Below are 22,178 nucleotides of genomic sequence, written 5' to 3'. Positions count from 1 at the left end.
TGTTATTAGACTACTACTCAGGACAATTATGTTCAAAATCACACCATCAGTGGTAAAGCAAGATCAAGGACCCAAACTTCAATCTCGCTGTCTAGCTTTTGTTTTATTAAACCAAGTATTCAAGAGATAGAGGGGTAGCGGAAGAACTGACTACAGGATCCAAAAATAAAAGAGGAGGGGGATCATCAATATTAATAGCAAAATTACTCACTGGCCTACGAACTGCTTAGTGTATTAATTTTACCAACCATCCCTGGTAACTGGAGCAAGGAACACAAAGAACTATTTTTCTTTTGAGATTCATAATAGTATCAACTGAGCCCAACAGAGTGGGATATCTATGGTAATAACTTTTACAATATGAAACTAAGGAGTACCAAACTCTTGTAAAGACAACTAACATAAGTCTTAGAAACATTCTGAAAGGTTTTTGATTAAATAAACCAGATATTTTAAGATCCAAACAAGCTGGAGGTAACAACTATTGACCTTACTTATAATAGGAACTTCGCTCATTTCTACGTCTGCAAATTGTAATCCATGTGGATAATCTAATACCTAGACACGTATTAATTCCTCTAAGTATACATGTTTACCCAAATTGTTAAGTCCTTTGTTTGAATTGGGAAACCCTGGTGTCGTAGTGGTTAAGTGCTACGGCTGCTAATCAAAACGTCCGCAGTTTGAATCCGCCAGGTGTTCCTTAGAAACTCTGCGGGGCAGTTCTACTCTGTCCTATAGGGTTGCTATCAGTCAGAATCGACTCGATGGCAGTGGGTTTGTTTTTTTTTTTTGCGGGGGGGGGGTTTGTTTGAATTAAAATCAGCCTGAGAAAATTAAAAAATGGAATTACGTTTTAATTTGCCAAGAACCATGATTAATTCTGGAGACAAAGTTAACTGATAAATTATTAGAGAACAAGATCACTAATAGAGAAGGGGTTAGAAAATTGGGCCAGAGCTAAGCTAATTTTTTGTTTGGCTTTATACATACGTCTGAAAAGAGGTCTGGCAATCACTCATCCAACCTAAATTGGATTATGAGGAATTCTACTAAAAAGAAAATGTGGTAACATATACATAATACAATAACCTGCAATTACTAAAATGGTACTTCCAAAATCAGATTTATGTTCAATACACTGTATTGAGTGATTATTTCACACACAAAGCATAAATGGTATTTCTATGCTGAATTCATCTCCCTAATTAGAAAGTAAAGCTCCTCAAAAGCAGAATATGTCCTTTTTTTTTTTTCCTTTGGTATCTCCATTGCTAGCACAGTGCTTGACCCATAGTAAACGTTTTGTAAATGATTGCTGGACCAACAGAGAAATATCGACAATTTATCTTTAGGAGATATTTCTTGATATTGTGTTAGACAGTGATTGCTGCTAAGGAGGAAAATAAAGTAGGGAAGGGTGATATCGATGTATGTGTGAGGGGAAAGGGGAGAAGGGTCAAGCCAAAGAAAATTAAGAATTTTAGGTATTTTTCTTCAGTCTCCAGGTAGAGTTCTCTCTCAAACCACATAGACTGTGTGCAAGAATTTCAGAACTTAAGGATAAATGCCCACATTGAAGTGAGAAGCCTATATACAGTGAGAAAAAAAGCCCCTAGGAAAAAGTTTTTCAAGCACAGTCCCTACCAAGAAGAGGAATGACATTTACCTTCCAATTAATTCTGTAACAGGCATATATCCACACTGGCAAACTAAAGAACAAGTTGCAGAGCAGTTTCTAAGACATTAGTTAAAGATCATGTGAAAAGTTTCTTTTCCCATGTTACCCTAGTGCTTCCTAAAAAAATAACATTTTTATTGATTCATATACCATAAAATTCACTTATTTAGTGTTCAATATTCAGTGGTTTTTAGGGTATTCACAGAGCTGCGTAGCTATCACCACTATTTAATTTCAGAACATTTTTATCACCCCATACCTATTAGGAGTCATCCCCCTTTCCCCTCAGCACCTGGCAATCACTAATTCACTTTCTGTCTCTATGAATTTGCCTATTATGGATACTTCATATAAAAGGGATCATACAATTTTTGTGTCTGGCTTCTTTCACTCAGCATGTTTTCAAGATTCATGCCTGCTTTTGGATATATCAGTACTTCATTCTTTTTTATGGCAGAATAATACTGTATCTGCTGATGTGGCACGACTCAAAATGAGAAGAAACAGCTGCAAACATCCATTAATAATCGGAACCTGGAATGTAAGAAGCATGAATCTAGGAAAACTGGAAAACATCAGAAGTGAAATGTAACACATAAACATCGATATCTAGGCATTAGTGAGCTGAAATGGGCTGGTATTGGCCATTTTGAATTGGGCAAGCAATCCTATACTATGCTGGGAATGACAACTTGAAGAGGAATGGTGTTGCATTCATTGTCAAAAAGAACATTTCAAGATCTATCCTGAAGCACAACTCTGTCAGTGTTAGGATAATATCCATACACCTACAAGGAAAGCCAGTTAATACGCCTATTATTCAAATTTACGCACCAACCACTAGAGCCAAAGATGAAGGAATAGAAGATTTTTATCAGCGGCTGCAGTCTGAAATTGATCGAACATGCAATCAAGATGCACTGATAATTACTGGCGATTGGAATGTGAAACCTGGAAACAAAGAAAAGGATCAGGAGTTGGAAAATATGGCCTTGGTGACAGAAACAATGCCGGAGATCGATGATAGAATTTTGCAAGACCAACGACTTCTTCACTGCAAATACCTTCTTTCACTAACATAAACGGCGACTAATCACATGGACCTTGCCAGATGGAACACACTGGAATCAAATTGGCTGCATCTGTGGAAAGAGACAATGGGAAAGCTCAATATCATCAGTTAGAACAAGGCCAGGGTCCGACTGTGGAACAGACCATCAATTGCTCGTATGCAAGTTCAAGCTGAAACTGAAGAAGATCAGAGCAAGTCCATGAGAGCCAAAATATGACTTGAATATATGCCACGTGAATTTAGAGACTATCTCAAGAACAGATTTGACGCATTGAACACTAGTGACCGAAGACCAGGTGAGTTGTCGAATGACATAAAGGACATCATCCATGAAGAAAGTAAGAGGTCACTGAAAAGAGAGGAAAGAAAAGACCAAGATGGATGTCAGAGGAGACTCTGAAACTTGCTCTCGAGTGTCAAGCAACTAAAGCAAAAGGAAGAATTGAAGAAGTAAAAAAACTGAACAGAAGATTTCAAAGGGTGGCTCGAGAGGACAAAGTATTATGATGACATGTGCAAAGAGCTGGAAATGGAAAACCAGAAGGGAAGAACACGTTCGGCGTTTCTCAAGCTGAAAGAACTGATGAAAAAATTCAAGCCTCGAGTTGCAATAGTGAAGGATTTCTATGGGGAAAATATTAAACGACGCAGGAAGCATCAAAAGAAGATGGAAGGAATACACAGAGTCATTATACCAAAAAGAATTAGTTGATGTTCAACCATTTCAAGAGGTGGCATATGATCAGGAACCGATGGTACTGAAGGAAGAAGTCCAAGCTGCTCTGAAGGCATTGGCGAAAAACATGGCTCCAGGAATTGAGAGAATATCAATTGGGATGTTTCAATAAACAGATGCAGCGCTGGAGGTGCTCACTCGTCTATGCCAAGAACTATGGAAGACAGCTTCCTGGCCAGCTGACTGGAAGAGATCCATATTTATGCCTATTCCCAGGAAAGGTGATCCAACCAGATGTGGAAAGTACAGAACAATATCATTAATATCACATGCAAGCAAAATTTTATTAAAGAATCATTCAAAAACAGCTACAGCAGTATATTGACAGGGAACTGCCAGAAATTCAGGCCGGTTTCAGGAGAGGACGTGGAACCAGGGATATCACTGCTGATGTCAGATGGATCCTGGCTGAAAGCAGAGAATACCAGAAGGATGTTTACCTGTGTTTTATTGACTATACAAAGGCATTTGACTGTGTGGATCATAACATATTATGGATAACACTGCAAAGAACGGGAATTCCAGAACACTTAATTGTGCTCATGAGGAACCTTTACATAAATCAAGAGGCAGTTGTTCAGACAGAACAAGGGGATACTGATTGGTTTAAAGTCAGGAAAGGTGTGTGTCGGGGTTGTATTCTTTCACCATACCTATTTAATCTGTATGCTGAGCAAATAATCTGAGAAGCTGACTATACGAAGAAGGATGGGGCATCAGGATTGGAGGAAGACTCGTTAACAACCTGCGTTATGCAGATGACACAACCTTGCTTGGATTCACAATCAACAGCCATGGAAGCAGCAGTCAAGAAATCAAAAGATGCACTGCATTGCGTAAATCTGCTGCAAAGGACCTCTTTAAAGTGCTGAAGAGCAAAAATGTCACCCTGAAGACTAATGTGCGCCTGACCCAAGCCATGGTATTTTCAACTGCATCATATGCATGTGAAAGCTAGATAATGAACAAGGAAGACTGAAAAAGAATCGATGCCTTTGAATTGTGGTGCTGGCAAAGAATACTGAATATACCATGGACTGCCAAAAGAACGAACAAATCTATCTTGGAAGAAGTACAACCAGAATGCTCCTTAGAAGCAAGGATGGAGAGACTGCATCTTACATACTTTGGACATGTTGTCAGGAGGGGTCAGTCCCTGGAGAAGGACATCATGCTTGGCAAGAGTACAGGGTCAGCGGAAAAGAGGAAGACCCTCACCAAGGTGGAGTGACACAGTGGCTACAACAATGAGCTCAAGCAGAACAATGACTGTGAGGATGGCTCAGGACCGGGCAGTGTTTCGTTCTCTTGTGCATACAGGGTGGCTATGAGTTGGAACTGACTCGATGGCACCTAATGACAACAATATTGTATTACAGGTATGTGCAACATTGTGTTCATCCATTCATCCACTGATAAGACACGTGAGTTGTTTCTACCTTTAGGTTATTGTGAACAGCACTGCTATGAACACTGGTAAGCAAGTATCTATTAGAATCCCTGTTTTCAACTCTTTTGGGTATATACCAAGGAGTGGAATTGCTGGGTCTACAGTAATGCTGTATTTAAATTTTTGAGGAACCATCGAATACCGTATCAGCTATTAATTGGCTAGTAGTAATAAACTCTGCTTGACTTTGAGTCTTTTCTCCTATCCTACTCTGGATGCTCTATGGGGCAGTTCTACTCTGTTCTATAGGGTCTCTATGAGTCAGAATCTACTCCACGGCAACAGGTTTTTTTTTTTATTAGATAACTGGTACTTTCGTGATTACTTCCTCAGACAGATGAAGCATAGTAGGACATGATCTCCGAACTGAGCCCAGTGGCTTATAACAACAGAAAGGGGATTTTGCAAATTCAGCACCATTCACTACGAATACCGAGACAGATACTGCGCCCCAGTGGTGGTGCACACAGGAAGAATGCCAAGTGCCCCCAATGAAGGGCGCAGGGACAGTACGCAGAAGCCTGGGAGTGGACCCAGGCAGCTGGGTCAACACACCACTAACTAAAGCTGTCCTCTTTAACGTCACATAGTGTCAATTCACCAAGAATTTCACCTTGCAGTCAGTCTTGGTCTCTTATTTCCGATTTTACGAGGATGCCACTTGAAGAGGTCCATATCCTGGCAGGAAAGTTTCCAAAGCTCTCAGCTCACATGGACTCTGCCTTCCTCTTTATCCTCAACCCTCCATGTGCTCATCCCACCCACACTACCAAGTTGCAGAGCTGAGATGACCTGCTCGCTCTAAAGCACTCTCTGTCGCTCACAACCCACCAAATAACCTGTGCTTGTTTTTAGAGACTCAGGCTACACATTGTCACCTCCCTCTGGCAGCTGTTTCTACCAATCCAGCCTGGAAGAAGAACCATTTCTCTGTGCTCTGTACCCTGTGCTTCCCTCGGTTTGTGCTTTGTAATTGTTGGTGTCTGCTTCCTCGACTAGATTTTCAATTTGTTGACAGCAAGCTCTTCGTTTTCACAGTGCCACACCCAGTGTACAGGGCAGTGCCTGGGAATAAGGTTTCAGTACTTTCTTTGAATAAACTGCACCAAGCTGATTAAGCAAACTCGTACCAGTTTTACTTAAACTTTCTACCTATGGGGAGCAGGGAGAGGAACTAAAATTTGGTGAGTCCTATTAGGTGTACTTCATACACATTACCCACTGCCATCAAGTTAATTCCAACTCATAGCGACCCTACAGGACACAGCAGAACTGCCCCACAGGTTTCCAAGGAGCAGCTGGTAGATTTGAAATGCCAACCTTTCGGTTGTCAGCTGAGTTCTTAACTCAAGTAATTCTCACAACAATCCACTGAGGCAGGTAGCAGGGCTCCCATTTTATAGATGAAAACATTAAGGCCTTACTTGCAGCACATAACTAATAGAGTTGGAGTCAAAAACTCAGGTCCATGTAATTTCAAGCCTCAGTTTTCCATTCCACTAGGTGGCTTCCCCTCCTGAAACTCAGGGCCACATAAACTGGAGGAAAAAGGCTACTCTTCCAGAATTGCTGGCTTAAAATCCCCCAGAAATAAAAACTCTCGTATTTGTCCTGGAGGAATCTCTGGCTAGGAAGCAAAGACGGGAGCAGGGACTGGGAAAAGAGATGTAGAAGAAGAGGGTGGTGAGCGAAAATCGGAGAACGCTTCCCCATTAATCTGAAAGCACCACTTGGGACATACTGACCTCTAGCTTGACCTCTTTTCGTTGTCCCAAGCCTAGGAAACTTCTTAAATGAGTACCCTAGGTTCTTATGGCACTGTGGTACCATAAGAAACAAAAAATAGAGAAGCTGTCATACACAGGAAGGTGCACAAGGACACCTGGTTCTCATTATGATGAATAATAGGCAGTGCAACTGTGGTGAAGCCTAAGCCATTAAAATTCTCTGGAACCCTCCATCCCCTCATTTCTAAACTGACAGGACTAGCTGTGACAGTTTCTAAACTGGCTTTGCATCCTAACAACCACTGGGAGCCTGTGAAAAATACTGATCTCTAGATCCCGTCCTCATTTCAATTTAGTAGGTCAGGGACGGGACTTAGCAGTCACCAATAATTCACAGGCTCAGCCAAGTTTGGGAACGACGGGTGAGATCTTCTGGTGCCCAGGGCAGGGGAGGAGACTGTGAAAAGGCAGCCAGCTGATTCAATACATTAAGTCACATAACTAAAGACTACCAAGAGATAACAATTTCAGTTCTATAAGGCTTACTAATCCCTTGTTTCAGGGCAAAGTAAGTTAAATTCAGTCTTTCTTGACTGGTTAAACCTGCCTCTGTTCTACCAATGTTCTGTCATTAAGAGTGTCACCAAAAGCTGCACTGGCAAGGAATGCAAAGTTTTTTTTTTTTTTTTAATTGCCAGGGTTTCTTTGGAGGTATCAGCTGTTACAATCCTCTCTTTTCCTGTATTAGCTCCTCTGAGGATGAACTACCACCAGAAGGTTTAAAGGGCAGGCAGAGAGTCGGCCCAGGGAGACTGAATAACAAGCCCACCTTGACGTCTAGCTTGGCCAGGTGTTGTAAAACCCAGATCCGATGGGACCAGGCATTATAGTTGCTTGGGTATCTCCCCGCAGCTTCACCACAGACCTCTATCTCCTCTTGTATTAATCGCTGTGTTCTTTCTGCAGGAATTGTTCCCAAGTTTCCTTTGGTCACAAAGGAAGGCAAGGAGGTTTCCTGAATCAGCTGTTGTAGCACCCATCGCCTGGTTAGGAGGCATCGGGGAAAGAGAACGAGGAAAAATTATAAGTCACAGAGGAAAACAACCAGTTTGTTTGTGTGTGTGTTTAATTTCACTTCCATCCACAGACAATGCAAAATAATACCTGTTTATAAACCCAGGTTTTTTAATTTTTTTTCCCTTAAGGGGTGTGAGGAGAAGGGGAGTTACAGGTTTTTTTTGTTTTCAAAGGCATAATTCAAGTTAGCAGCATGAATAAGGGAGAAAAAGGGACAAACAGTAAAGAAAAATCTTCCTAAAACTTTAAAACTTGTCAAAAAAGAATGCCATCAATTCCAAAACGGTATCTCCAAGTTTGGCCAGGAAACGTGGAGTGACTAGTCTGTCTTTATGTGTGTACACCTGGGTAGGGCAGGTGGTAATTGATGTCTGGTTTTTTAAGTACTAGCAGAGGAGTCGTGGTTGCCATCTTTAATTCCATGTGCATGCCTCACCTCAGCTCTGCCTCCTCTATCAGAAGTCTATTTGTTTGTCTGCAAACAAGAAACTGCATTATGACAGCTTTCATTAAGCAAAATTTCTATACTACTACACAGAATCTGGAAGGGAACAAACACAATATAATTAGTTACCCCATCAAGGAGGTTTCAGAATGTCTTTATCCACAGATTTCCCCCTTGTCTGTTTAAGATTTGCATTAGCACACATTTAAATCAAAAGCACAAAAAATGTTTCTAACTACTTAATATCTTCAATTTTTACAAATATTTTCTCATATGAAATCATTCTTTTAGACTAGAAATTTCTGAAGGCACATAGGAACTTGAGTAAGAAAGCTATTTTGTCATTGTTGAATAAATGGAAAATTACACTTAATCATAAAAGCTTGTTTTATTAAAAATTAAGTCAATAAATGGATGAATGTATATTTAACAGTCCCCCCTCCCACCCCTTGCATAGTCATATACCTCTCTTAGGTCCATTATCCCAACTTCCAGTAGGAAGGAAAACGCAACTATGTGGTTTGGAAGGAGCTGACTTGTCATGTTAGCTAGCCAAAGGCAAGATTATAGCTAAGCTATACCCGGAACTAAAATAAGATCCCAAAACTGCCCAGGATTTGAGAAAAGTTAAGAGTGGCTTATAAACACAAAAGACTTCTTCAGAGAACCTCCCCAGTGACCACTACCAGCAAGGCCAAGCTGTCCCATTTTAGTCAAATGAGAGTAGCTACCTGGGGTTCAAAAGGAAGATGCTTCCAGACAAGCAGGATTCTGAATGAGTCCTTATATGCATTCTGACTGCCTCAGGCCTTTAACCTCAAAAAAAGGGTTTTTTGCATTTATGGTCTTAGCAACTTTAGCTCAGCCCGCACACTATTCACCTCAGCTGCCCTTCTCTTCCTCTGTAAGTTAATGTTAGTAACCACCATCACCATCTTTCAGGAACACACTCTAATATATTTTAAAATCCAAGTTGCTCATTATAATTGAATCTCTATGTGCAACCTCCACAACTGCCTCAGATAGCTAATAATAATAATAATAAAAAAAAATAATAGCTAACACTTATTAAGTATTTAATATGTGCCAGGCACTGTGACAGTTTCTGCATGCTTCATGTCATGCAAACTCCACCACTAACTACGAGACAGGCATTATTGTTATCCCCACTTTACAAGTGAGGAACCTGAGGCTTGGAGAAATTAAACAATTTCCCAAGATCACAGAGCTAGCAAGTGAGGGCATGTAGATTTAAACACAGGTAACTGACATCAGAATTCATGCTCTCAATCACTACTCAACCCTGCTTCAGATTCCAGTGTTTATTTCTCCAGCCAGTTTCGATCCGAAGACTAAAAGAAAAAAAAAAAACGTAAATTAGACACACCTGTGAATCCACGTTTCTGGACTCTTTGGAAACTTAGTTAAGGCCAGTTTTCCCAGATGTAAGTCCTTAATTGGATTTAAAGTGCCAGAGAGGATCAGCTCTTTCCTGCACAAGAAAAATGAAAAGAACCATTACTTACCCTTGTATTCAAATGTTATAAATGGCTACTAATATATACTCACTGTGAAATGAATTTCCAAGAATTAAAAATAAATTTAAAAAAACCCAAACTCCAAACCACTATGGTATATAACACCCTCATAAATGTCACACACAGTAATCAAGAGTGTATTCTCATAATCTTGCAATAATAAACTAATAAGCAGAAACAGAAGCTCTTAAATCAACAGTGAAACTTAAGCTAGTTGAGAGAGGATAAAGGGGTTTTCTGGCCTGTCTCACTTTCAAAAATTATATGAACTGACATTACTACGTGTTATGACAGCTCTAATAAAAAAAAAAAAGCTCTAATGCCAGTCAAAAATTGCTCTAGCTTCCTAAATAGGGCTTGGATATGAGCTGGATCATTACAAAAAATACACATATACCATCACACTGTATGACTGAGATATAAGGGAAACAATCATAGAATCACCACCCTAACAAAATGATTTTTAGTTTTGAATTTCCCTTTTGCCCATATGCATGTATTTTTAACATGTAATTTAATATCCTGCTTTTATTATAGCTTTAAAATGTCCCCATTCTATATACTCTTTGTAATAAACATTTTAAAAGATCAGGTTTCATTCAGTGGCTATACTGTAATTTAATGATCTTTTCCCGATTGCCAGACATTTAGGTTGCTTCCAAGTTTCTGCTACTCTAAACGAACTTTGGAGGGTGGGGAGAGCTTTGTGCTTATGACTTCTTTCTTTTCCACTATCACTTAGGATAAATTTCCAAAAGGGGTATTATCAGGTGAAATACCTGCATGGTCCTGATACCAGGCCATTCCTTTTTTTAAACAGAAGCAGCAGAAGTAATACGTTAATAGAAACGTGAGGGTTTTCACTGCTGTTGCTATTTTTAAAACTGTTTAAACCCAGCCAAAGCTTCAATGCAGTTAAGGTCATGAAAGATCTCTCCGAAAACCCTGGTGGCATAGTGGTTAATTGCTACGGCTGTTAACCAAAAGGTCAGCAGTTTGAATCCACCAGGTGCTCCTTGGAAATTCTATGGGGCAGTTCTCCCCTGCCCTATGGGGTCGCTATGAGTCAGAATCGACTCGACAGCAGCGGGTTTGGTAAGATCTCTCCATCAATTTCTCAGGTAACATTTTTATAATTAGCTCTGATATGATTACACTCCTAACTAATTTTCAGCATACTTTTTAAAAATAATAAAATTATTGCCAGTATTTTATTAATCTTAAAATGTTCCTGTGGTAGGGATGCTGACTCAATTATTTTAGAGACGTTTAGTGCTAAGAGAACCAGAGTCCAGCTCTTGTAGCTTATCTATTTAAATGCATTTAGTTTCTAAATGCTGCAATACATTTTCTTTCCAACAACAACGTACCATCTTTAAATTTTTATTTGATGAGGAATAACTTACTTTTTAATGAAGATACTAAATAGTGATACATTTCCATTTCATAATCATTTTTAGGTCAGTAACTTCACTCTAGAAAATAACCTGAGGTGATATGCAGAAGTTTGTGGCAGCTTTAACGAAAGGATTTATTGACTATTTTTCCTTCAATGCACAGGAAACCTATATGTCATTAACAGAATACTTGATGCAACAGCAAATTGCTTTTGCAGTCTTAGGTCCTTTTTCTTCTTAAATCAGTAACATTTTGTTCAGACAGTAAGTCAGGATACCTATGAGGTAAAAAGGAAGTAAAGGTTGCTTTATGTAACTTTAACTACGTTGTAGAGCAATGTTATCAAAGTGGGTCCCTGACCAGCACCATTAGCATCACCTGGAACTTGCAGAAACTCAAGAGTCTTGGGGCTGAATCAGAAACTCGGGTGGGGCCCAGCCATCTGTGTTTTAACAAGCCCTTCTGGGGATGCATACTACGTTAAAAACAGCTGCTGTAGATAATTTATCGAATTAAGCTTAATTATTCATTTGCTAAACTTAAGACACTGCTGTATTTACAAGTGTCTACCAATATCTCCATATGTAAGGGGAGAAAATAAAAATTTTCTTCAGAAAAGAGGAAGTCATTTTATAATTGAGCCTTTACAAAGTTTCTCAATTTATGGAAATGCTCTCTTAATTCATTTGAACAACAAAGTAGTACTTAGGGAAACATCTTAGCCTGAAACAACCTCAGTCAATGGTATATATAGATGGTTATCACCTGACAGAATTGTAGAACAGAAGTAAAATTTTAATATGAATTTAAAAAATATTTCTGGGGGCAGGACCAAACGTTTGTAGGTGTTGGATATTTGTAAACAAATCTTTTAAAGATACTTTAATAAGAAATAAACTAACTGGTTAAGTTATAGTGATCACATAACCTAGAGAGAAAAAATCAATTGCTCTAATGTATTCAAATAGGAATCTGTGGCTTGAGATAAAATTTCCAGTCACACAGATTCAAAAAGTGCTGTATCTCAAACAACTTAAATAGAAGTAAATATGATGTGCTCTGGTACACTGTTAGATAACTCAAAAAATGTCTCATGATGACAAAGTCACTGATGTCAATGTTATGTGACAAATCTGAATAAATTTTTTTCTTGAAATTTGACAGTGAGGAAATGAAGAATTTATATATATTCATGTTATTTTAAAAATATGTTAGTACATTGAAAAATCAAATATCAGAGAAGACATTTACTTATTTTACACATCTCTTAAAGTTTATATATTGAAATCAGCCTAAAAGTATTTTTCTTTGGAGAGATGGGATACTGCCTTATATTTGAAGTGCATATGTTCAGGCATACGTGCTTCTCTATTCATGCTAAAAGGCTTGATTAAGTGACACACTGCTAACAGAGGAAAAACGAACGAAGCAAGTGTCAGTAAATAAATGTGGTAAAAATGAAGTAGGAAAGAAAAAGCCATCTGTATTGTTTTGGGATAGACAACAGGGTTGGCAAGGAATGGCTGCCACTGAGTCAGCTCTGACTCACGGTGACCCCGTGTGTGTCAGAGTAGAACTGTGCTCCACAGGGTTGTCAATGGCTGATTTGGGGGAAGTGGATTCCCAGGTCTTTCTTCCGAAGTACCTTCGGGTACACTCAACTCCAATCTTTCCGTTAGCAGCTGAAGGCATTAATCCTTTGCACCACCCAGGGATTCCAGGGTATAATGCAATACTTAGCTATTTATTTTGTTGCTCAAATTGTTGGCCACTGGAAACTCTTCCATTTGCCTTTTGTGGCCCTTTGATACCGCCCCATCATACCGTTTTTAAACGCTTTCTTACATTCTGGATCTACAAGATGCTTCAGGCGCATCTTGTATTTATTTCCTGCCCCAGTCTGGCAATTATCCATTTCTCCAAGAAGCCTGGTTCTTTTAATTAGAGAACGGTATTAAAACCAAGATCGAGGTGCTGGGAGTCAATCATTTTTGACCTACAAAAATAATTTTATATGGTTCACCTTAACATTATCTCAATTTTACAGATGAGGAAACTTAGGTCTGGAGCAGTTAAGTAACTTGCTCAAGGTCTCTTGGCTCATAGTTAAATCTGCATAAAATAAGGTTACCAGTTTAATCAACAGGCTGTGTATGACTAAAGGACATGAATTACTGGAGCTTGGTATCAACTAGTTACTCAAAGATATTTTGCTTACTCTATGTTCACAGGCTAACGTAAAAATGGACATTATTATGAAGTCAACCTTTTTCATCAAGTAATTCACCAATTTTCCAAGTAACGAAGCAGTCCCCCCCCTTTTTTTTTTTATAACCAACTAAATTTTAAAATTATATGCCTCACTCACTGTAATCACAGAAGACTGGCTCAAAAACTTATTCGTATCCCTGTTTTTCCCCAAGATGACAACCCCCCCAAACTGAACTACAGGTGTATTATTCCATTGTTTTCCAGAGTTACTGCAGATGAAATTCATCAACAATTAAACAGAAGTTCTGAATATCTGATTTGCAACAGACTCATAGGGCTAGATCACTTAACTTCCAAGTTTGGTTTTATTTTGCTCAAAATTGACTGACTACATGTATAAATCAATCTTACTAATACAAACAAAAATCTACTAGAACATATACCCACAATGGATTTTTAAAAAACCAAAATTTCCTTTTTTACTCCTCTAGCATAAAATTTTACTAATCATTTTACAGGAGTAATTTTCAAGGTTAACTGCTATTAATATAGCTTAAATTGGATTTATGAAGCAATTTCCCTTGACAAGAAGACCAAAACATGCATAATCAAAAACAAAAAACCAGTTCCAAAAGAATCATGAAAAATCTCCCAGTTCAAATCTTTTCTTTCACAGATTAGAAAACTAAAACTCTGAGAAGCTAAAAGGTTGCCTAAAGTCAAGTGCTAGTTAACTGATGAAAAAGAACTAAGTTTCATGGATCTTAAGACTCCTACACTGAGCTTCCCTTATAGAATATACAATGAATAAATAAATATACACGTACACGTTATGGTAAGAGTCTTTTTTTTCATTGAAGGATTTCCAATATCTCTAATAATGAGGAATGTGTTAATGTGAATAAAAATGGTACTCCTTCTGCCCTATTATCCTCATTTCTTTTTCACTGACTTTGTTTTTATTATGTTCAATGCCCAGTCTACACACTGAGTATTTATTAAGTGCCAAGCACTACAGTGTTAGATGCTGGGGTACAAGAGGGAGTGTGTGGGGGGAGGGTAACATGGTCCCTACCTTTAAGAAAGCTCTCAGTTAAGTTTATAGTACATTCCTAGGTTTTCTTTGCTGATTATTTTTCCTCACCTCCCCAGGCTCTAGAACAGCACTGTCTAACAGAGATACAATGCAAGTAAGAAATGTGAGTCATATATGTAATTTTAAACTTTTTAGCAGCCACATTAAAAACAAGTTTACATATATTTTATTTAACTTAATATACCCAAAATAATTTCAGTAGGTAATAAATATAAATAATCACTAATGAGATATTTTACTGTTTTTCTTTTTGGCACTTAGTCTTCAAAATCTGATGTGTAATTTATACTTACAGCACATCCTAACTGGGGCTACTACTTAGTGCTCAATAGACATATGTGGCTCGTGGCTTCTGTGCTGGACAGCACAGCCCTGGAAAACTGGACAGCCCCAGTGCTCCATCTTTGGACTGGTTCTCTTCCCTAACACCCACTTCTTTGGGGATCTCAAACAGTCTCAAGGCTTTAAATACCATCTATATGCCAATGATTCCCAAATTTATGTGTCTGGCCCAAACCGCCTCCCTGAAATTCAGATTCCTATACAACTACTTGGACACAAACCTAACACATCCCAAACTAAACTTCTGACCTCCAACCAGGACCCCTCCACCCACCTAAATCTGTTCCTCTTCTAGACATCCCCATTTAAGTAAACGGCAACACCATCCTTCTAGTTGCTCAGGCCAAAAACCGGTGTCAAGTTTGACTCTTCTCCTCCTCTCACATTCAAGTCATCATCTGTATGTTTATTCGAATCTTACTAACTTCTCACCACTTCCACTGCTGAACTCTACTTCAACCCACCAGTATCTCTCACCTAAATTACTGCAACTACCTCCTAACTTCCTAACCACTCCCTGCTTCCCTACAGTCTATTTTTTACACAGGAGCCAAAACTTTAAGACCTAAGTAAGATAAAGTCTCTCCTCAGCTAAGGGACCAGCTTGAAAACGTTTAACAACTTTCTACATCATCCAGGGTAAATGTCAAAGTTCCCACAGTGGCCTACAAAGACCTACAAAGCCCTGTGAGATGCAGCCCATTACTCTTTTGACCTCATCTCCTAGTATTCTCTCCCTTTTCACACTCCTCCAGTTACACTCACTTCCTTGCCGTCCCTGAAGATCCAGGAATGCTTTAGGATGCTCTTGACTGGGGGCTTTTCCATTTACTGTTCTTTTTTTTTCTACCTAGAATGATCTTAGCCCAGAATTCACAGGGATTGATTCCGCTGGTCTTTGCTCAAACGTTTCATATTTAAAGCCGTGATACCACTCTTCCCATCCTCTTTCTGGCCTTTCCCATTTTTTCTCCATAGGATTTACTACCACTTGATCTACTATATATTTTACTTATGCCCTTATTGTCTTTCTTCCCCTACTAGAACGAAAGTTCCAAAAGAACACAGGGATTTTTGTTTCGTTCATGGCTGTACTCCCAGTGCCTAGAACCTAAACCAAACCAACCACTGCCGTTGAGTTGACTCCAATTCACAACGACCCTATAGGACAGAGTAGAACTGCCCCACAGGGTTTCCAAGGAGTGCTTGGTGGATTCGAACTCCCGACCTTTTGGTTAGCAGCCATAGCTCTTAACCACTACGCCACCAGGGTAGAACCTAGCATACAGTAATTAATATTTGAATGAATGAACAAATGTTGCCAAGCACTGTATCGACTGAAGAAATAACATAAAGTTGTAGTATGGTCTCTGGCATATAGCAGACACTCAATAAACATTAGTCTATTCCCTAACAATTACAGTGCTTTCCACAAAAGAGAATAGGAATTCTAAAATTAAGTAAAATTTTAAAGCTTTACACCTCATTTTATATTTATCTCTTTACTATAAATATCTGATCACTAATTATTCAAAGGCCATTTTTAAGACAACAAAGATTATCTAAGATTTTTAAAAATCAGCGACAAATATAAAATTCAGTAGGTATTGTTAAACATTAACTTAAAATGTAACCTTGCTTAAACTACAGAGAAAATTAAATGAAATATGGCCTACATCATCTTTAAAGACAAAGAGCTATAATTTATGGTTCTTTCCTATAGGGAAATTTTAACAACTCATTCAGAATGTTCAAGGTGACTTCACTTTCATTTATTTATAATTTATATTCAGTTTTCCTCTAAGAAAATTTGTTAGTCTAAGGAACCACCAATTTGTTTAAACCTATACTACTGTATTATTTGGCACTGGGTATTGTATTATTTAACTGAAAACACTTTAATGAAAAAAATGAACCTGGTATGAACTTTAATATTTCTATAAAGTGTTTTGTATATAAAAGCTACAAAAATCAGAATCAAAGAACTTCAGAAATTAAAAAAATGTGATCCCCTCTGAAACACTGAGTCTCAGAGACTTCAATGATTTGTCCCACAGAGGTCAGTGTTAGTGACTACACTGAGCCCACAACCTCGTGGCCCTGAATCTTCATCCTACGCACTTTCCACTGCAATGCAGTGCTTCTGAAATACACCAGCCAGTGCCTCATGATGCAACCAAATGTGCTGAGTGCCCCCATCCCCCTAAAAAGGAAGAAAAATAGAAGCCACATATCAAACTGTATATGGTAATTCGACATGACAATTTACATTTCAGGCAAGAAACTTTATGGAGAACGGACATAGGCATGCATGCAAACAGGGGCAAAACATATGAGTTAGAGAGGAGATCTTATTAAAAATGGGTTGAAAAAAGAAGTGTAAGATGCCATGGATTATGGTTTATATTTCATTTTTTAAAAAGCTAACAACTCATGTCTTCAGGAGTTTGTTTAAAATTCATTTTTTCCTGGATGAGAGTGACATACCTCACGTTCCATGCAGTGGTAAAGTCTGGGTTTAGAAGCAGCAGGGTGCATGTGACATCTATCAATTCTAAAATAAAGAGAAATTGTATTAAAACCAAATAATCCGACTCTTTAGAGCCTGGCTTCTTTTTCTTTTAAGGTCCTCTTCTTATACACACGTGTGTGTGTGTGTGTGTATATATATCTCAAGTTACATTGATGTATCTTCTGTCCTATCAACTTTAATGATAGCTACTCTGTTCTAAGTTATCAGGGGCATGAGCATTATCCTCAAGATTTTCTTCTACCAAAGATAAGTACAATTTTTTTAAAAAGTCAACACTAAAACAACTTTATAACATTAAAAAGTAGGGGGGGAAAAAAAACTCACATCCAAACTTCTTAATACAATTCATGTACATTCCCTTGCAAACACCCTTTCTAACACAAATTTTTGCACAGCTATAACAATAACAAATGTACAATTCTGTTCTAATTTTTCCAATCAATATTATTTCCCATGCATTCTCCTATACTGCTACGGTATGCATTTTTAACAGTGGTATAACAATTCACTAATTTAATGTATTATCACTTATGCTGCAGGCTATTTCCTGTTTTTTTTTTTTTTTTTTTTCAATAAAATAATGTTGCTACCAACATTTTTAAACAGGCTTTTGGTCTGATAGTTATTTTCTTAAGATGTATTTCTAGGAGATGAACTACTGTGTCAAAACAATACAAGTATTAAGATTTGTATGACTCCGAATAAGTATTCACAAATCGTCCTCTAAACGGACAGTATCTATGTATACTGTCAAGAGTTACATGGATGTACTTACGTCCCTGTAATTCTGGCTATATAAATTTATTTTAAAAATGGATGTGGTAGATATAAAATACTTTGTTTCTGTTTAATTTGCTTCTTTAATCCACATTAATATGAACATTTTTCTATATTTACTATTTATAGTTCATTTTATGAACCATCTATTCATGTTTATTAGCTATTTGCTTCTCAGGGTCTTGAATTTCTATATATTAAAATAAACTCCATAAGTCTATATTTAAGAGAAAAAAAATCAGTGATATTTAGACATATTATCTTTATTTTACTAAAACTGAAAGAGAATTCCAGGATTATCAACCTAGGGGCATAATATTAAGGTAACCTCTACCATGCTTATAACCAAATGCCAAATAAATAAAACAAAAATAATTGTTATAATTATTTAGCACTACTGTGTTTTTTTTTTTTTTTTACTGTGTACCAGACATAGGACTAGTACTTTACATTATTTCACTGAATTTTCACAATCACGGTCTAAGAATATTTTTATTCCATTTTACAGGTAGGGAAACAGATTTAAAGTAATTTGCCTATTATCACCCAATTAGTATGTGGCAAGGTTAGCATTTCACTGCTTTTAACAACTCAATTATACTGCATTTGAAATGACCGTCTACAATAAATAACTGGGACATTCTGAGTATTTGATAAGCTTTTTAGAACAAACACAAATACGTTCCTATACTCATTTTTAAATATTCTAGTTAATAAGAAAATCAATTATTCCATTTCCAACCATCTTAATAAAAGGGATTAACATTTATTGGGAGGCTACAATTTCATTACCACTGAGTATACTAAAAGTCATTAAATGAGCAACAAATAGTAGCATCAGCACACATTTTTGTCCTCCATCCTCCCCATTACAAATCATTACATACGTACATATGATATGCCTATAAAGAATTATCTAATTAACCTTTTCATTCTTTTACTTTTAGTAGTTTTTGGCACTAATTTAATATTCACCAAAGAAAACAAATATAATTTTCTATACCATTAGTCATTTAATTCCACAAATATTCCATGCATTGACTATGTGCAAAACATTAAACTGTACCCTTAAGGCTAAGAGAATGGATATTAAGTGAGACCAGATCTTGCTCTCCAGAAGGCAAAAGACAGTTGGAGACATATAAACATGTAATTACAGACAACAGAGTGAAAGAGAAGCATGCACCATAAGATGGGTGTCATGGATTGAATTGTGTCCCCCAAATATGTGTGTCAACTTGGCTAGGCCATGATTTCCAGTACTGTATGATTGTCTATCATTTTGTCATCTGATGTGATTATCCTGTGTGTTGTAAATCCTACCTCTATGATGTTAATGAGACAAGATTAGAGGCAGTTATGTTAATGAGGGGAATCCCTGGTGGCATACTGGTTAAGTGCTATGTCTGCTAACCAAAGGATCTGCAGTTTGAATCCACCAGGCGCTCCTTGGAAACTCTATGGGGCAGTTCTACTCTGTCCTACAGGGTCGCTATGAGTCGGAATCGACTCGACGGCACTGGGTTTGGTTTTTGGTTTATGTTGAGGCAGGACTCAATCTACAAGATAAGGTTGTATGTTAAGCCAATCTCTTTTGAGATATACAAGAGAAGTGAGCAGAGAGACATGGGGGACGTTATACCACCAAGAAAGTAGAGCCAGGAGCATGCTTCCTAAGAATGCAGGGTCTCTGTACTGAGAAGCTCCAAGACCAGGGGAAGACTGATGAAAAGAATCTTCCCCCAGAGCCGATACAGACAGAAAACCTTCCCCTGGAGCCAGCACCCTGAATTCAGACTTCTAGTCTCCTAGACTGTGAGAGAATAAATTTCTCTTTGTTAAAGACACCCACTTGTGGTTTTTCTCTTATAGCAGTACTACAGAACGAAGACAATAGGGATCATCAAAGAACCTGCAATTAATTCTCACTAGGGTAGTGAGGAAAGACTAGATGAAGAAGGTGGTGAAGAGCACTGCAGACTGTGGAAAAAGGATGAGCACAGGTAAAGAGGCATGGAACTTCAGAGTGAGCTGTCCAAGAGATTATGGATAATAGTGTGACTAAAGCACAGGGTGCTGGAGAAAAGTACCAGGAAACTGGTCCCAATCTCCTTGTCAGCCTGGCCTTCCCACACTTCTTTGCACATGCTATGCTCCACCTCATCCAGACCCTGCCATTCTCTGAACACACTTATCTGCCTCCCCCTTCTTGACTCTGAACATACCTCATATTTACCTGCTCGCTATTCTCTGTCAGAACGCTTTCCCTACAAAGCCTTTCCTCATCTACTCAACTGGAAGAAATCTTTCATCACTATGTTTTGTGTATACTTGCTTTCCTCTTATCCACCTTGTATAAATATTATCCCCTTAATCAGACAGTAAATTTCCTGAAGGCATGTATTGTCTCATACATCTTAAAATTACCCACTCAACAAATTTTCTAAGCATCTACAAGCCAAGTACCAAGCTGGGTAAAGATGGAATAAGGTTAGGAGATACAGGCTTTCTAACTGCAATTATCACTGAGTGCATACCGTGTGTCAGTTACTGTCTGACACGTCATGAGGCAGTACTATTACTAGCTTCATTTTTACATATGAGGAAGATATGGCCCTTGTCCAAAGGAAGCTCCACATCTGTTCACAGCATAGAGGAGTGGTTAAGAGCATAGGCATTAAAGCCAAACTGCCTACCTAACTTAACCTTCTCCACTGACCACCTAAATAACTTAACCTCCCTGAACCTCAGTTTTCTTATCTGTGAAATGAGGAAGATAACATCAGCCTCATAGTGTTGTGAGCAATGAGATGCATTCTACTTCTCCATTACTGGTTGACGCACCATGAGTACTCAGTAAATATTTGTTCAACTAAACACTACTGCTACCTATCAACCAAGAAATGAGTATCTTCAATTAATCAAAGAAGTTATAAATTATGAGGCAGTTGTTCCTACAGTGAAACTGTCTAAATTTCTGAATTTTTTAAATAAGCAACAACAATAACAAAAACCACTTGGTAGGCAATGGTGGCTATATGGAAAGATGTGTGCATTGTGGGAAAGCCTTAGGAATTTCTTTTGAAGTGTACAATTTTCCAAAAGCCATCACAGCACCCAGGTACACTGGTATTTAGTCCCTTGGACTCTGCCTTTCTACATTAAAGAAAATGTATATGATCAATGGTAGCAGCTGCTATTTGTTTGTACTTCTAATACAACTTTTTTTCTCCCCCCAAAAGTGAAGACAAGTTCATCCTCCATGAGAGACTCCTGTACAGCAGCACAACGCAAAAACCAAGAAATAAACACAACAAATATATGACTCCTCACTTACCACTTTGTGGATCTGTAAAGAGAGAGGAAAGCTGATCAAAGCAACACTTCTTTTAATGTAGTCTCCCCCAGGAGGACAACAGCAGCTACTGGGTTTAGAGCTTAGCTCCACCACTTACTGGGAGTTCTTGGGCAAGTCACTTAATCTCTCTGGGCCTTAGTGTCTTCCTCATATGTAAAAATGAAATTAGTAATAGTACTACCTCATGAAGTGTCAGAACAATAACTGACACACAGTAAGCACTCAGTGATAATTGCTGTTATAGAGCCTGTATCTCCTAACCTTGTTCCACAAATGATACTGGGATCAGATGCTGTAGAGGGAGAAAAAGAATCTACTAAGCTGGCTGAGCAGTGCCTGTTGAGCAATGGGACACTTCTCGACTTCTAAGAATCTTAGGATAGTATATCAACAGTGGTGCTAGTAACACACACACAGCCACAGGCTGGGAGAACTTCTAATAGGTGACCCTGTCTCCGGTTTGTGTACATGACATTTCCCAGCCTGGAAAACCCTTCTCCCCTCCTCCTTGACCAATTGTTTTCTGATTCAGGACTCAGATGAGACCTTCTGTAGGAAGTCTTCCTTGAGCCCTCCAATAAGATTTTCCCTCACCGTTCACTCTCCTAGCTCCCTGTGTTTATCCCAATCAAATCACAACACGCTGTGATCACCTATTTGAGCAGTCAGCTCAAGGGTAGGGCTACTGGCCGGCCACTCTATCCTCAGTGGTGCACCTGGCACACAGCAGACACTCA

At 38.3% G+C, this 22,178-nt stretch overlaps 1 protein-coding gene across 2 annotated transcripts in view; it reads right to left on the bottom strand.

Moving 5' to 3' along the window:
• The window catches only part of PTAR1 (protein prenyltransferase alpha subunit repeat containing 1), a 76,149-nt gene that overhangs the window by 29,460 nt on the left and 24,511 nt on the right, over window positions 1-22,178 (bottom strand). For both annotated transcript variants that reach the window (XM_010587532.3, XM_064291235.1), the window contains exons 3-5: window positions 17,261-17,327; window positions 9,576-9,680; window positions 7,496-7,709 (exon numbers count right to left, since the gene is read on the bottom strand). In XM_010587532.3, the coding sequence (XP_010585834.1) occupies window positions 7,496-7,709; window positions 9,576-9,680; window positions 17,261-17,327 (386 nt within the window). The remainder of the gene's footprint in view (window positions 1-7,495; window positions 7,710-9,575; window positions 9,681-17,260; window positions 17,328-22,178) is intronic.

Source organism: Loxodonta africana, chromosome 9 (assembly GCF_030014295.1).
Source record: "Loxodonta africana isolate mLoxAfr1 chromosome 9, mLoxAfr1.hap2, whole genome shotgun sequence".
NCBI lineage: Eukaryota > Metazoa > Chordata > Mammalia > Proboscidea > Elephantidae > Loxodonta > Loxodonta africana.
This window is presented reverse-complemented; position numbering and strand designations above follow the sequence as displayed.